We start from the raw sequence: 17,880 nt of genomic DNA, 5'->3' as shown, positions 1-17,880 counted from the left end.
GATGAGGAAGTCTTAGTACACTTCCCAGATAAAATCAGTCAAGTTTTAACAATGTGTGGTGCTTCTACAGGACCAGATATGCAAGGACGGATATTTTGGGGGGTGTAGTTTTGATCACTTGTTAACTTGGAGTTCTCCACTTTTCAGAGTGTTGCTTCAGGTAGTAAAATTAAATACAGCCATTAAGAGGGAGGGTGCAGGCTGACAGACGTAGAAGTAATAGTCTGGGCATCCTGCTCCAGTAACTGACTCCTGGCAGTAATCACCTTGCCTACGATTTGGTTTTAGTGTCTTCTTGGACAAGATGTGTCAAGAGCTTCTTGAAAAAGTCATCTGGATTTTCAGTGACAGAGAGGGAAAGGTCTCCGGGACAGGTGTTTTCAAGCCTAGAAAACATTTTTGTCTCTGCTGCTTTAGTCTCTCCTACTGAGGAGCAGCAGACTGATACCAATATTTCCTCATCCATTGATTCTTTGATAACATATTTGTTATAAGCATTTAACAAATACAATGCAGATTCTGGTATGGATAGGTTAAAATGTGCTTGAGGAATAGTTCTGTTTCTGCTTACTAGAGAGATTCCAGACGATAGTCTTGGGACCTGTTTACCCATTATGTGAAGCTTATGTGAAAGGCCTCCCAGGAGATGGAAAAGTGTCCGGGATGTAGCACAGTCAATTGGAATGACAAGTAGCGTTTCATCAGGCCCTAACAGTGTCTTTTCCATATCATAACTGCTTCCCCTCTGCTTCTTCAGTTTCATTTTTTTTCCTGTTTTATCACTACAGCAGTCATGATAGAGGAAGGGTGACTATCTTTCATCCATAAGATTGGGAAAAAATTGATTGCTTGATTCTTTCCTGCCTTTTTTTTTTGCATCTTTTCATTGATCTCTTGTATGGATTTTTCAGTCTGGTGATCTATGTAGTATTTCCTGGGGGATTAAGCCTTTTTATGGTGATTTAATAAATTTGATTTTTCCAAATGTTAAAATCATCACTAAATATTACAGAAAAGTCTCAACAGAGTGATTATTAAAAGTACAGTGGGTAGCACAGCCATCAAGTGCAAAACGATGTATGTTAATTAGTCATGGAAACCTGAGATTTATTTCTTGATTATGTTGTATTCCTCTGAAACTAAAATAGGACATCTGCTGTTGGTTCTTTTATGCTTTTAATCCATTCCTGGCCTACCTATAGAAATTGCATTGTGCAGCACATCGCTGTTTTAGAGCCTATTGCTCCATAAATGATTTGTGGTGATGTAGAAGCCATATAGTCAATGTTTACTAACTACACAAATTTTAATTCAATCTATATAGCAAGGTGTTTTTAAGAGTCTATGGGGGCTGTGTCTCTGAGTGTTTCTATTAGTCTAAATAGTATTATCCTTGTGTGCTGTAAGGCCAGGACAAGGTCTGATGAGCTGCATACTGTTCATACACAATACTTTCCTTTTGCAGGAATTTAAATGGAACACATGCATAGTCACTGCTCCAAAGACTACATCAATCCCAATAGATTGCTTGATGTGTAATAGCACTTAATACAAAATTTTTCTTCCCCTACTCCAACCTGGACATTCCCTTCCTATGCATTACTTGTCTGCAGATAAAACAGTGAAATTCATTGGCCTGTGAAGTTGACAGGTATGACAGCACACTGGTTCACTAGTTCATTGGTTGTCTTAGATGACTGTGAATTCTTCTACCCAACATGTGCGCTCGCCAAATGCGTTAGAAAGTGCTTTTTTTCCCCCATATTAGGAAAGCTAGGTGATACACGGTATAGCTAACAGAATTTAACAGTTGTGTTAAATGGTGACAGAAAATGCATACAAAAGCAGTGTTGTGTTTGAAGAATGGGGCTTATTCCATTCAAATTAATTGCTGACAGATGATGTTTCATGTTCTTTATCAGATAAAACTAAGTATAACTGAATAAAAGATGGAAAGCTGGTAGTTATGATTTTTCCAGGATCATCTATGCAAGAGATTTATAGATATAGCTATATTTTGTAATTGTATCTAACGTATTTAATGGGTCACTGAAGTTAAATTTTTAATATTTCATGACTTATCAATTCATGGATGACTGAAAGCTTTACTTTCTGTAGAATGACTAATATGGATGGATATTACAAATTTATAGTCTCTATTGAAGTGTACCTAAACTTGAAGTATAGTTATAGATACCATTTTTAAAAGAAAAACAAAATTTCTTATTGTTGGCTACAGCCATCAGTTTCTGTGCTGTTACAGTAAGATTTCATTGTTTTTCAAGCAACTAGAGATGTGGATTGAGAGATGGTCTTCATCCTAGTGTACACAACCTCATAATAAATTTATTTTGCCATGTGTTGATAGGTGTATTAACTTCCCAGTTTAACATTTTTTTAGCTCCAGTTTTACAATGCAAGAACAAAATGAAAGGTCGTATTTCAATAGGTCAGATCTGTTTGTGTGAACAATTTAATACCTAATTGTTTAAGTCACTGAAATGCAGATTACTAGGAGCCAAGTGTGTATGCTGGGGAATTTCTCTTGCTTACAATTTTATTGTACTATTTCCTAAGCATCCATTGCTGCTCCTTTTGAGAGACTGGAGGGATCTTTAGTTTTTACCAGAATGATGTACTTATGTACTTCAGTGATAATAGCTGTTTCTATTTTTGTTTCTCTTACTATCTATTTCTATTACGGGACCAATAAAATGCGCGCAGTTGTATGTAGTCGCAACGAATGTAGTGATTTGAGTCTTCTGCAGTGCTTCTCTTGAGTAGCTGGGATGCTGTATGTTACTGTGGACGCTGAGCTTTAGCACATGGTAGGTGCTTGAGGGCAGGTTGCAGACCGTGGAAATTTATTAGTGACGAACCATATGAGAAAGAAAACCATAAACTGCAGAAGATTTTTTTAAATGGGGGGGGATACCCAAGGAGAAATATTTTTACCAGAAAGCAGCATATTCAGTTTGATTTAGTAAGTCGAAGATACAAAATAAATGTATCTTTAAAGTGTTATTTTTTAGAGTAAATTCCTACCTCTACTGGTATGTTTTGCCATTTGTCTAACCTCTTGGATAGAATGTCTAACTTTTGTGTTTCAGAAGTATTTAGGTCAAATCTTCCTGGACTGGTTGTTTTAATTAAAAATTCTTAATATCTTGTTTCCTTATATAAGCTTTGGATCAATATTCTTTCAACACTTAATTATCATAATCATCCAAAAATAGACTGCAGTTAACACGCTTTGAAAATCTTTTTCTTTCTTGAGAAAGCAAGGTAATTTAGCTTCAGAAGATACTCCCAAACATCTCATTGTAGGAAATATCCTTTAATTTCACGATTTTTTCCACAGCTTATACAGGGGCTGATTTTTCTCTTCAGGACAGGTTAGAAATCGTAATTGCTTTAGTTATTTTTGAATACAAAATTATATTTGCAAACAACGACCAAAAAAACCACCTTTTTGTAGCAGTAGAAGGTTAGCAATATTCTGTATACAGTTCTATATTTTACTGAGGTAGTATTAAAAGTTTAGGGGCTTTTTATAAACGTATCTAGTTGTGTCATTGTCATGCAGTGTATTTTAAAGTTACTGTTCTCTGTTCTGGATACAACTTATCTTGCAGGATCTAGAAATGCTGCCGTTGTGGGACAGATGTGTTATAAATGAAAGACATAAACTACCAGGTGAAAAGTTTCTAGATTTTGGGATTTAAGTTTATGTTCTTGGTCCATTGCATATCTGCCTTTTTCATTTAGAGGTTTACTTCAGGGAAGCAGTCTTCATTCCAGTTTCTAAACGCTTCTGAAATACACTTGGAACCTGGAACCTCTGCAGAAGTGAATCTGTGACGGTGGGGGGCAGAGGGGGGAAGGATACTTCCCTATTGCCCATGCCTTGGAAAATGGCTGACCTTTGTCTGGTGTCCATGTCATGAATCTACCTGACTTAACTAATCAAACTAACTCTAAACATCATTCTCTCAAGTGTTTCTTTGACCGTCTGTCTGTGACCATCTTTGGTTGCTCTGATTTTAAAGTATGGTATTGAATGGTGAAGTAGTTTTGAATCCTCCATCTACAATTTGCATCTGAAGTCCGTGTGCTTAGGAGTGCTTTTGCCAGGTCATTGTGGAATAATTTAGATGAGTGCATTTCCCGGCAGATTTCAAGTACATTCAACTTTTGTTTTTCAATGTTTTTGAAGATCAAAATAAACTAACCCTCCAATTTTAACACCAATCTAACAAATTTCTGAAAAAAAATTTTATATATATTCAAGTACAGAAGATAATTTGATCTCAAGATATGGTAAGCAAATTTCAGGGTGTACTTTAAGTGAGGGAACTGACTCAGAAATACTGATTTATCCATGTATCACTGTAGAATTTATAACTTTTTTAAAATGACAAGCAGAGTGCAGCAAAGGTTGTTGTGAATTGCCTTTTATGGTTCTTTTTCTCACGTTGAGTTAATGCTAAAGTAAATGAGCTGAGAGAAGAAAGGGTCTTTCAGTTTGTAGTTTAAATAAAAATAATGGAGGGAGTAAATTTATTTATTATTTGAAAGATTTATGAAATTAAACTTCCAAAATTAATAAATTATCAAACTACTTTTTAGAAGCTATGTTATTGTGACAATTAGAGAGGGCAGGGCTAATGTGTGCACTGTGCAAATGCTTTTGAGATACCTAGAAGTTTTCCAGAGAAGGCTGACAGGGAAATATGAAGTGATAGGATGTAGAAGATGCAGATGATATTTCTTTTTGTTTGTTTAGCCTTTGGTAAATGCATTGTAACAGCCACGTTGTCAGACAATAAGAGGTTTTACCCGTTGTTTTATTTGTTATAAGACAGTAAAATTGTCTGACTTCTACTGATTAATATCAGATATGCAGGCAAAAAAGTATAAGAATGGCAAACACAGGATGAATTTAGTCTGGTTACGTTATAAAGACTGCTAATTGAAGAGAGCTGATTCTAAAAAAAAAAAAAAAAATGAATTCTACAGCAAAGTGAGGGCATGTCTTCTTGAAGGAAGTAAATACCTTTGCTTCACTTGAGAGTGAAGAGAAAAGCCATCAAGGAAGCTGATTACAGGAAAATGTACTAGAAATAGGCAGCTTCTAGTATGCTACAAGGTGTTGTGGGGTCTGAAAGATGATCTGCAGGAAGGGAGGAGGGGAAAAGAAAAAAGCAGAAAATTCACACTTACGCCTTGAACAAGTCTATGAAATTGGCAACACATTTTGTCAATTATTTAGTGTAAATGGGACACAAAGACTGCGTAGAATAAGAAGTGATAAACATTGTTTATACAGTGGGAAAAATGCCATGCGAGAATGACTGTTATGACCTATATAGTAGAAGCTGAAGGAATTTTGTAATGTTAAATTCAAGGTTGCATGCCGTGGGCATAGTAAACTTTTCTGCTATGAAAATGTGCATGAAATACAGTGAAGGTGGTGAGTATGATATAACCTGAGAGGCCTTAACAGCATGAAATTCAAGGTCATATACTGAGGGTAAATAAACATTTCTTCTGAAGCGGAAGGATCATTTCGTAGAAATTCAAGGAAGAGGAGCAAGTTTTTATGCTGTGGCATAATGGTTTCAGTATCAAGGAGTGATCTTAATCCAGGAAATTCTTTACTTCAGGCTGAAAGTAGAACGGTAGAGACATTGTGATAAACAAACATCTTAAAATTCTTAAGTGGGTATTAAAATAAAATAGTAATAATAATAAACAGTAAGCCTAAGCAATATCAGTTCTTAGAGGACAAATTATATGTAAGTAGTCAGTTGTTTTCTTCCTGTTGCTGTTATAATTTCACATTTAGTGAATATAGTGCTGTCACGTCGGGAACTTTCCAACGCATTTGTGTCTTGAAAGTTTGTTCAGGTTAGTAATCAGTGCTAAATTCTGCTCGACTCCAGCTGAGGAAGTCCTCAGGTAAAGTGTTATCACTGAGGAAATGTGCAGAAATTACTTACAATTTATGAGGTGTGGTGTATAGAACTATGGATGAAGACATACAGGGTGCAAGGTCCTGGAGAGTCAATACAAAATAATGAACAGAAATGCAAAAAATAACTAGTACAGGGGAAAAAAATCATCAAACAGATATTCATAGAAAAAAAAAAAGGGCTTGCAAAGTGGACTGGGTCTCTTACTGCATTTGCCCTTCACTGTCACATCTTACAGAGCCACCCAGGTAAGTGAGGAAGAGTTCTGTCCGCGGAGCAGCACCAAGCCCGTGGCTGGATTACCTCTTCCTGCCTGGGCTCTCTGAATGGCAACAACATTTGGACTGCATTCAGAAGACAGTTTAAAAAGAGTAGGAATAATTTAAGCTGAGAGAAAGATAAAATAAACAGCTGAAGCATAGAGTAACGAACACTTTAACTGCACACTTAGAGGCCATAAGCAGTTTGGCAGGGTGTAGGGTAAGGCAAGAATGGTATGATATAGTTAAAAATCTTGGAATGCTACTAGCAGATGGAAAAGTTGACCAAAAAAAAAAAGTCTCAGAAAGGGATTTAGCATTTAAGACCTGATAAAACGTTGGGTCATATTACCTACTACAGTCTCATCTGTTGTGATTTTTGCATGCATTAAAAACCTTGCACAGAACATAATTCAGGATCAAAACCAAGTTCTTAAAATCTAAGTATTCAGAAAAATCTTGATTTAATTTTTATAAAAATCAATTTTGATCAATTGCTGGCTTAAATATGTATAATTATGATTTCTGTTGTTAACTTCCGCTTTATGAGCTTCTCTAACAGGGCTGGCATACTGAGCAGACCCTGGATATAATTTTGATTGAAATAATTTTGAGCAGCTTTTTTTTCTGCTCACGTAATTTGTAGTAGGGTCATTGAATTTAACTCCAGGAGACTAGTTCTGCAGTCATTTTGACTGAAATGTGTTTTCTAAATGGTATCTGGTTTTCAGACTGCCTTGTTGCATATCACTGGGTTTAACACATGCCCAAATTTGACCATGGGCAGCGGTGGGCCTTGAAAAAGTGCAGCAAGTTGCATTTGTGCTCTGAGAGCTACGTGATGAATAAATTTTAATAACTGTGAAAGAATATCATACTATTGTCTGAGTATGTTATAACTTAAATAATGGAAGCTGTTAATATCTTGGTGGGTTTGAGGTTCAGAATCATAAAACAGGTTAAAGCTGTGGTTTTCCGCAAGTACGCCAGACTCAAGAGTTGCAGTTAACGTTACATCAAGGTAATTGGAAATTACGGGCTGTGGAGATGAAAAATACCTCACAGATCATCTAGCTCGTCTCTGCTGGTTTGAGATTGTTCCTGCTAGTGTCTTTCGTTAGGATTTTGTTGTTTGAAGTACACCACTTGGTGATGTTTCAGTCACATCCCTGAGAAAACAGCTTCTTGCTAACAATCAGCATCGCTTGCTCTGCTTGGCTTTTTTTTTCCAGATGTCCCACACAATTTGTCCAGACTTGTTCCTGTGGTAGTCTGTCGTTACTTAACCAAACCAAACACCACACGTGTGTGCCCGTGTCCCTGGTGTGAACTCACTTGTGTTCTGCACCTCTGCGAATGGTTTCGGCGCGGCGCTGTGCGGGTGGGAAGAGCCCGGCCTTCCTCTGAGGGCAGCCCTCACTTCTGGACTTCTCCTTGCCCCCTCGCAGCAGCGTGCTGACAAAGCCTGCCTTTGTCTCTGCCAGGGGAATAGTGCAAGGCCCGTCTGTTAGCTCAGGCTGATAGGAAAAAAGCTGCCTTTAAGGATGGCTTGTGGGTTACTTTTTTTTTCCCCAGAGGTTTAAATGCCTGTATTTGACAGGTAATCTTCAGAAGCATTTGGAGGGGTCATTGACTGGCAGCAACTCTCAGCCATGCTTTATGATTATTCTCACCTTGCATCCAAGCTTTCAGCAGCAGATTTCTCACATAAATATATTTCAAAGAAAGCTCAGTCCTGGCTTATTTTAAAATGTATCATTGACACCTCTTCCTTCGTGTCTTTCAGTAATTTTTCTTTAGATCTTGTTATTCTTGTAGAAAATTCCATTTACTCATTAGCTTCTGCTGGTGTTAAACCATTACCACATCCAACTTGAATTTTATGAATAGCTTCAGCATATTTCTTCCAACTGTAATTTCTTTTGTTCAGAAGATTCTCAATAAATATTCTCTTTTTTCTGTCCCCCACACAGTTCTTCTGGCTAGTTGCTCTTCAGTTCTTGCCAGATGTTTTCTTCTAGCTTTTGTGACAATAAAATGCAGCCACTGTACCCATGGTATTCATATTAAAAAAAAAAAAAGACACTTCTTCCCTATGAAGAAAGGCTGAGAGACCTGGGTCTGTTCAGCCTGGAGAAGAGAAGACTGGAAGGGGATCTCATCAATGTGTATAAATACCTGAGGTGTGGGAGACAGAGGGATTTGGCCAACCTCTTTTCAGTGGTTTGTGGGGACAGGACAAGGGGTAATGGCCACAAGATGGAGCCCAGGAAGTTCCACACCAACATGCGAAAGAACTTCTTCACAGTAAGGGTGACGGAGCACTGGGACAGGCTGCCCAGGGAGGTTGTGGAGTCTCCTTCTCTGGAGATATTCAAGGCCCGTCTGGACGCCTGCCTGGGCAACCTGCTCCAGGGAACCTGCTTTGGCAGGGGGGTTGGACTTGGACCCGATGATCTCTGGAGGTCCCTTCCAACCCCTACAGTTCTGTGATTCTGTGAAAACTTATTTTTGTTAAGTGTAATTAGTTTGATACTGCATTCATGTTTTTTTCCAACTGTGCTGACATACCTTCATTTAGGAATAGACTACCTCTGAAGTTATGCAACACCTGAGCTTTTGAAGTGGTGACATTTTTCAGTCCTTACGTCAAAAGTGGCATTGGACATTAAGAGTTAACAGAGCGTGACATTTTATAGTGGCAGGGCTTTTTTATTTAGCTACAAATGTGCTGTGTTTAAACCCAGTTGATTCCACTTTACCAGGTGAGTGCCCTAACTAGGCAGAGAGATTGTTCATATAAAGGCAGTTTTGTGCAAAATAGCTCAGCTCCAGAAGCAGGTTCCCCATAGCTCTTTCCTTTCTTCCTCCACTGCCCCTGCCAGTTGCCAGATGTTCAGCTAAGAGGTGCTCAAATCCCTTGTGTTAGGAGGGAATTGAACCTAGACGACATCCTAATTATGTGGCGAAGAAAATCATGTTTTCTTATGGTCAGGTCTAGAAAGGTAGCTTCAGCACAAAATGCTCAAGGAACTTAATTCCACGTCTAGCAAAACAGAATCTTTTCTTCTGACAAAAAAACTTACTGTAAAAAGTAGGTGTCACCCAATTCCCTGGCTGACCTGTTAGTGGGAGTGTTCTGCAGTATTCATGTAAAGTAGGAAAAATTATAAGTCATTGCTTTGGGATGGCAGAACTCTTGCTGGTTTGGGTTTTTCTTGAACCTGCTGAAGAAGCTGTGCCAACAGAGCTCCAGGCTGCTGCCTGCTCAGCATGCAGGCTCTAGGATTTGTCATCCCGTGATCCTGCCTGTCTGCAGGTATAGGGTAGACATGGAGGATTTCTGAAAGAAATGAGGAAAAAGTTGTTGTCTGCTGAGTAATTAACTCTAATGATCAACGACTTCATACGTAATATCGAGTCTTAAACATTAATGAAACTTCATCTCGAGTCTGACACCATTTCAGGTATATAGTGTCAGCCTTTAGTGAGGAGTTTTACACTGCTGACCTCATGTTGTATATAAGGCATTTGGTGATATCGGAAAAATATCAGTTATGATTTGTTGTTAAAGTGTTGCTCGAACATATGTAATTCAGCAGCAAGGTCACTTTTGCATCCCTCAATGTTGAGATGGGTCCAGCTCCAAGCTAGCTAGATTTTGCTGTGCTCATCGGAAGCTTTGAGGAGCCTCGTGCAATTGCTTCCTTCACTGGTAATTTCAGAACATGGGGCCAGCAGCAAGTGTATATTGGAGAAGCGATTAGGCAGTAATGGTGCACTGGGGTGTAAAATAGCAACTGCAATAGCAGATTACTCCATAATGCTTCCTTACAAGTTGAATAAATATGTTGGATGAAGAATGTAGAAAAACGCTCTCAAAATCGTGTTTTAAGAAAATAAACACCTTACAAATTTGAGGTTGATTACAATCCAGTGACAAGTTCAAAGTGATTTGATTTAATGAACTGGATTTTGAGTCATTTACCTATACTAAGTTCAGTCGACACCAACAATTGCCAAGTCATCTGTATAGAGCTGACTTAAATAAATGGTATTTGTCCTTGTGAGCAGAGGGAGGCCAGTATTCCTTCACCAAGTTTCAAATGCTTTGCAGAATGATGACATCTGTATGATTGTCTAATGCCATGTAAAATAAAGTTAAGCACAGGCTGTTATAAAAATTACCTCATTCTAAGTGATCTTATTTTTACTGTTCTGCTCAAGGGGGGTGTCTTTTCTTATATATCACGTCCTCGTGAGGAAAAAGTATTCCTGCCTCCTGCAAGTGCTGTCACAAACTTGAAGACAAAGTTCACTTTCAGCAAAAGAAGGGTTATTACTGAGGGTTTTTTTTAATTGAAAAGAACTTGCTGCTTTTTATAGCAGCGTGCTTCCTTGAAGGTTTGAATTGACACACTCTTTATATTTATTCTTCAGATATTCCTCACTATATTATTATCATATTTGCACAAATGTAGGTCATGGTTGGCTGGTTTTGTTTTTTAAAGTAGGGGCTATGGTCGGATACTGGTTCTTCATAGAATATAACCTTGTTGCATTGAATTATCAGTAGCGTTTGTAACAGAGGCCAGAGAAAAAAGAAATGTTTTCTGCTTTTACCTATTTCCTTTCCATGGGTGGAAGTAGGTTGGCAGTAGGTTGGCCGTAGAGTCACCACAGTAATCACTCCTAGCTGAGTCAGGACAGCCTGGTGGCACTCGGTGCTGGCATCCACTGCACTTCAGTGGTACCACACACAGCCATCACTGGGAAGAAGGTGATGACAGTGAGAAATATGCTGGTGCATTGCTATACTTGTAGAATAATCAGCAGCTCTGTCATGACGCTGTTTTGTAGGCAAATCTCTGTCCTTTCAGGCACTGCATGTTTTAAGGACACCATCTTCATTCCTTTTCAACCTTCAAATTCCTTTCTTTTAGTTGGAGTAGTACTCTGCGTCTTTTCAAAATGTAGCATGAGCTGACACAAGAAAATCCAACTTCAAGTGTGAAAATTCAAGAGAAGGTCTCGAGATGAAAGAGAAACAGAGTGTGTCCTGACTGTCAGGCAGAGATTTGGAAGATGTTCAGCTCATGCCTGTTATCTATCCCCCCCAACACCTTTCTCGCTCTGATCACAACTCCAGGATAACTCTTGATATGAAGGATAATGGGTTTAGCCTGTGTGCCTCACTGACACTGGTGGAAACGTAACAGCGAAGATGTACACACATTCCCGGGTTTGCTAGCTGCAGGACTAGGTGAAAATCAGCGAGCAGCTAGGGGTGATTTTCCACAAAAATACAGGGGTGTTGTAATTTGGGACGATGTGTTGATGACAAGTAGGAAAAAAAAATTGCTCACTGCTATTCTTGTTAACAAAAATGACTGACGTTGCTAATTTTTCTTGTTCATAGATCACCTCTCTTGTGACTCTCCAGCTGCTGTCCATGGTTGGCAATAACGACCAGCTTGATGGGCCCCGATACAAATGCACTGTATCACTGGACTTCATCAGAGCTATTGCCCGGTGAGCCTATTAGAAACCATTTGGGGTTATATGTGCTGATTTCAATGCGGCTTCAAAACCTGTATTTTCTCAGTCTTTATTTTGGCTGTATGCAGACCAGAATGGAAATCTGTGGATGTTTTTTAAGAACAAGTAAATGAGTCTTCACTGTAAGAAATGTTGAACTTAGGTTTACTCCAATACTGTTTTGAAAAAAATAATATATCTTACCGTGACAGAGGTAGGTCAAGGAACTGCTTGAGTATGTTACAGTAACAAACTGTCTGTGTACTTAATAGAAGTCAGGGACTTCATGTGAAAATACTGCTCTAAAATGGCAGTCCATTTCCTTACCAAAAGGCACGTTATGATATTGGAATCCAAACTGATATTTAGTTCTTAGTAGTGTTTGTGGTACAGGTGATGTAAAAACTGGATAGGTTATGAGAAGTCTTTCACATAGTTTGTCTTATGCGATCTGTAGTTGATACAAACTAATTCAAAAAAAACAGTGTAGGTACCTCAAAAGTATCAATTACCTGTTCATCCCAAGCCTTCAGTCTGGGAGTCCGAGAGCAGTTCCAGCTACATCAGGAGAGATGGTGATAAATTACAGAAACACATGCAATACATAGGCAACAATCAGAACTGTCTCATTTATGCCAAATCTGAACAGCATTACTTCACGCACGCTGCTGCAGCCAGCTTATTAGCAGATCTTGGATAAAGAGCATGTGGCTAGAGCAGAGCCGAGAAATGACATGTGGCAAAAAGGAGAAACATTGTACAGGCCAGCTCTCCTCCGTAATGTGGAGCTTCAGAGGAATCTGCGTTTCAGACTGTTTCCAGTATCCTCGCTGCACAAGTCGCTCTCCTGAGCTGTTAAATGTCCCCTCGCCCAGTCAGTAAGCGGCACAGACATGCGAATTTCAATTTGGACAGGCCACAGAGTGAAACTTCATCGGGCTCAGGCCTCGCTGGACCGTACCACCACCATCTCCAGGGCTTTGCTGTGTCAGCTTGCTATTCCCAGCAATAAAGTCACATGTGAATGATGCCTTGTAAAGTCTCCCACTGGTACCAAGTACATCAGACCATCTGTTTAGCAACATGGATCACTGTGTACGGATATCCCCGTGCTCTTGCCTCTGCTCTAACTCTTACCATGAGTACGGAGACCAGTTCTTAAACTCTGTACTGGCTATGAAGTTCCTTGAATTAAGACACTTGACATGATGGCCCTTTGCCTACAATTTCAACATCCTTCGAAGTTTGTGGACTCTGTTAAAATTCCCAGAAGGTAGAGGTGGACAGAAAACAGGACCAAAACTTGTGCTATGCAGCTCACGCTTACCAGAGAAAGTTTTTAGAGCTGTCCCTTCAAACCTCAGTGCACAGTGCAGTGCTTTGGCTTGCCTGCCTTTAGGTCAGATGTGCATACATATATCCCGTCTGACTTTTCCTATGCGTTGTGAAGAAGGCAATTTTTTTTTTCCCCACGTAGTTCGGAAGTGTTTATAGGCTGCACGGATTGGGCCATTTTATCTGACTTTTAAAAATTTACCTGTTTTTTTTCCTGTCCTCCCTTTTTTCTTCTTGTTTGTTTATTTGTTACAATTTTTTTTTCCAACCCACTGTCTGTCAAATCCTGAAGGACATAAATAAGATGCAAAATTTCATGAACCCATTATAAATGGGGTTCCCCCTTGTCTTACTTAGGCTGGCTAAAGGGTGAATGTATGATCACGGGCTAGCTGTGCTACAGCATTGCAGCAGCCTGTAGTTTTTAACCACAAATGAGAGGGGTTATATTTACTGCAGAGAAGGAACTATTTTGGCATTTCAATCATGATACACTTCAAGTAAGCAGACCATCTCCTGATTCTTTAGTCTCCATTCTTGCACTAGTGCTAAAATACGGTTAGGCACCAAAATCCTCAGGTTTCTCAGTCTCACTGCCAGGTGAACTTACTACTGCAGGGCTGGAGAGTGCGAGGAGTAGGACAGGAAAACTCTTTCTCCCTCCCCTCCCCACCCCCATTCAAGCAGTTCAACTTGCTATTTCATTTTCCTTTATTTTTAAATAAAGAATGAAATCTGCATTTTTTTAAAGTATAAACCAGCTGTTTTTGGAAAAGAGTAGAAAACCTTATGTCTTCCTGGTGGCTTTTAGTGTGGTAACCTCTGCCCATGCCCTGTCTTTCTGTTTATTACCACAGAACTTTCACATCTATCTCTGTTCAGCCTTTGCAGAGATATTTCCATACTTTTCACTATGTAGTTTTTTACTTTCGGTTAAGTTGGTTTAGGTGTTTCTTTTTTAGTAACTTTTAATTTCTGTTAAAAGGATTTCAGACCGAAGTTCATAAATTTTCTCTAGCTGAAGTAGGGATCTCTTAATGTTTGTGGAACGTAATGGATCTTTTCATCTAGGGTCTAATAATGCTAGTTGTTATGGCAGAGCGATTGTGTTTCATTTAGTTGATAAGGTCAGTTTTTGTTAGTGTGGTTTTTGTTTCTATGGAAAGCCTTATAACTAAAGCACTTTTCTTAAGTGACACGATGTAATATGAACCTAACAGTGGCTTTTAATTTCTTCTAATTTTGTCATTGGATTATTAGGTAGCCTCCAACACAGCATTTCTTGTTATGCATCATGAGGATTTCTGAACTTTTTCTCAATTCAACATGATGTTCTATAGAAACTTTTTGGAAAGTGGGTTACAGAAGGAGGCATGAACAGAGAATATTAAATGATTGCAGCCTAACAAATAAGACGTTCAGACAGTTAATCTCACTTAGCATTGTGAGCGGTTATTTTTGCATCATTAAATACTTTAAAAAAAAAAAAAACTTTTAATTTTATACTTGTCATTATATGCAGTAATTTGTGCTATTTATTCAAACAGTAAATCCCGAAGTCTGAGTGTTAGATTGCATAGCAGAATGAGTTCGGAGACAAAAAAAAATAATAATTATATGTTTTATTTTACTGCTGTTCATTCTGCCTGCCATTGAAGTACAAAAGTATACATTAAAATCTTCTATCTTATTGAGTGGCATTCTTGGATTCTTCAAATTTAGCTATGAACATGGGTCAACTAGTGTCAAGACTGAAAGAACACAGACTGCAAATGAGTACAGATGAGGGAGTTACGTAGTACGCGCTAAAACAGGTGGTTTGGAAGATGAACAAAACATTTAATAACATAAAAGATTGCAGTTTTGTATCACCAACTGGAATATCGTATTTACCATATGAAAATATATCAACTTTTGATGTATTTTTTTTTACTGCTTAATGTTTGGAATAAGAAACTTTTGATTGTTGCTAGAAATCGGCTTTATTTTTTTCAAATCTTACAAAGTTGAATCAGAAGATAGGAACTGTAAGTTAAATGCAATCAAGAATGAGTTTTTAACTTTCTTTGGGGGATATTTCTTGATTTTTGTTGTGCAGAATGTCCCACGTGTTGTCTCCAAACAGGTTAAAGTCTTAGCACTGTTAGGATGATTGCTCTAATATGCTATGTTTTTGTTTATAGGACGGTGAACTTCGACATAATAAAGTACTTGTACGATTTCTTGTGAAAACAAGCTTCACAGCCATATGGACACTGTGACAATGACTAAGGCAAGCTGTGTTCATCTCTCTACTTAGCTGGCCAGAAAGAAGAGTATTTTGGCTCTTTTGGATTTGTCCAAACAGGTGCTGGCCCAGCATGGAATCTGATGAAAATACTCTGATTGGTCTGGGTAGATCTGATCAGAGGACTATTTACCAGGGACCCTGGAGTATTTGGAAGCAATGTGTTAATTATAAACAGCAGGGTTTGAGCACAATCTGTTCTACTCTTAATGATGTTATCTTAACACTGAAATTGCCTGAAACCCATTTACTTAGGACTGCGTTTTGCTCTATGAACTCTCCCCAGTGCTTTGAACATGGCAGCAGCCCTTGTTTGTATGCCCAGTCTTTTCACTTCCTCTCCACAGGAATCTTTGCAATTGCCTGCCAAAGCAGCTTTTCCTGAGGCCACCATTTTAGGAGAGTGGAGTAGCAAAATATAATAAATATAAGAACATCTTTAAAATCAAGCTGGTATAAATCCTTCTTTCTGTTCAGTCATATGTATGCAGATTGTCACACTGTTATATGGAGATCATGATAGGAAACTCCTAATTAATCATCATACTGTACTTTTTTTGGATCATTCATAAATGTTAACTGTGAATCTGTTTTTATGACACTTTCTTTTAAAAAAAATTCTTGATTCCTGAAGTTCTAACCTGATGTTGAACTTGAAAAGCTTTTTATTTCAATGTTTTTATTCCTTTCAAGCTCATCAGTTTCTGTTGAGTGCAAATTATAATGCTGTTTTGAATGAACGTGATTTCAGATATGCACCGTGTGATATTTTTGTAACAATATCTGTCCTGCAGAGAAGTATGGCACAGCTGCCTTTTCCATCAGAAAGGGGGAGATTCAACAGGTGACAGAGTATTCCTGCAGCAGTTGCCCAAATGAGGCAGAATAGTTTTTGTAGCATAGAGCTTTGACTTTGGAAATGTATATTGGAATGCACTGCAACTGTATTTGTCTCCAGTTTACAAGCAGAGGAGTCCCAACCGCTGCTACCTTTGCAGGGTATTGAAATCACCTTGTGCACTAAAGGATTGTCTTCACAAATTGGAAGTTTTGTCACTCTTGAAAACTCGGGGTCCCACAGCCTGTTACTCAGATGATTTATTTCCGAATGCTGCCCTTTGTTTGACAGTACAAGAAAGTGCTATATCATATGTTGACTGTTAGGGATTTTTAAAATGAAAAATACACCTCTGATACTGGAGGTGGTCAAATACTCTGTGTATAGCTCCTTTATTTTCTCCCAATTGTGTTTGTGTAGCCAGGCTTCTGCTTCTGGATTCAGACCCAAATGAATGAGTTCCAGGTGAGTCTAAGTGACAAAAGCATCTTTCTGGCCAAGCTGTCGTCTCCCTTTTCAGTAGACTCTGAAAGGGCAGAAATGAGTCATCTCCGTGATCCCTTTTCCTTCCGACCGCTGTGCTGCATCAAACCATGCACCTGTCCATGAGGTGGCAACATTTGTCGTGCTTGCTGAAATACTTGGATGCAAATACATGACCTGTTTCAAAATGTTTATTGCTTACTTTTGTTTTTTACTAATAAAAATGTACAGAAGGCATGCTTTGGACTAAACTTTACGGTTTCTTTCCCTTTTGGAGCTCATCAAGAGCTGAGCTCAGCACTTGTGCATCTCCTGTATGACTACTAAGGGCTAAAAATGGGAGAAGAAAGGAGGTTTGAGCTGTTATACGTTAAACTAATCTGTACAAAGCAACAGCAATACATCATAGCTTTTCCAGATACCTGGTCTAGATTAGAATCTGATATATGAAACACAATGGGATTTGCACTAACTTATGAAGTCCTACAACTCTTCAATCAAAAAAAAAAACATTAAAATTCTGCAGCTTAGCTTGTTTGAAACTTTCAACAGAGCTGGGCCAGGGCTGTACTGCTGGGGAGGGAGAATGCCAGCTTGTGAAGCTCCTGCTCAGTAGTAGTCAGCATGGCTGAAAAGTGTAGCAACTACCAAGCAGAGACTGTATGAAGCTCCTCTTTGGAAAGCTTTACTACCAAGAGCAAGTTTTGAATAATATCACACCAACCTAACCTGCATTAAAATACCAGAAATACACAAGCAGTTCCAGGTAGTTCCAGATATGCACATAAACAGAGTACACGAAGAGCACAGAAAACATCTTATGTGAGTATAAGGATGCACAATAAAATTTGGTCATCATAGAGACAGGCAATGCTTATATCTGATCTTTTATGAGGAAAGAAATGAGTAGGAATTTTACCAGTTGGATTAGTAACTGAAGTATTTCAGGAATGTTTTTAATTCTGTTTATGATGTGTATAGATGAGATGCAAGGTCAAAGATTTCAAACAAAAAAAAAAAGAACCAAAAACCAATGGTCTTTTGCTCTAGGACAATAGCAAAATGACTCACTCTGTGTTGTATGATTAAATTAATTCCACAATCTTAGTTTTTTCAACAGTATGGATCCATGAGCACACGTAGTCTCTGGAAACAGTACTTAAT

At 38.5% G+C, this 17,880-nt stretch overlaps 1 protein-coding gene across 3 annotated transcripts in view; it reads left to right on the top strand.

Moving 5' to 3' along the window:
- The window catches only part of ORC5 (origin recognition complex subunit 5), a 71,448-nt gene extending 54,495 nt beyond the window's left edge, over positions 1 to 16,953 (top strand). For all 3 annotated transcript variants that reach the window (XM_080575364.1, XM_080575365.1, XM_080575363.1), the window contains 2 exons: positions 11,655 to 11,767; positions 15,292 to 16,953. In XM_080575364.1, the coding sequence (XP_080431490.1) occupies positions 11,655 to 11,767; positions 15,292 to 15,337 (159 nt within the window). In that variant the 3' untranslated portion in view covers positions 15,338 to 16,953. The remainder of the gene's footprint in view (positions 1 to 11,654; positions 11,768 to 15,291) is intronic.
- The last annotated feature ends 927 nt before the right edge of the window (positions 16,954 to 17,880 follow it).

This window comes from Anser brachyrhynchus (assembly GCF_964034855.1).
Source record: "Anser brachyrhynchus genome assembly, chromosome: 1".
NCBI lineage: Eukaryota > Metazoa > Chordata > Aves > Anseriformes > Anatidae > Anser > Anser brachyrhynchus.
The sequence above is the reverse complement of the archived record's forward strand: the minus strand, read 5'-3'. Positions and strand labels throughout refer to the sequence as shown.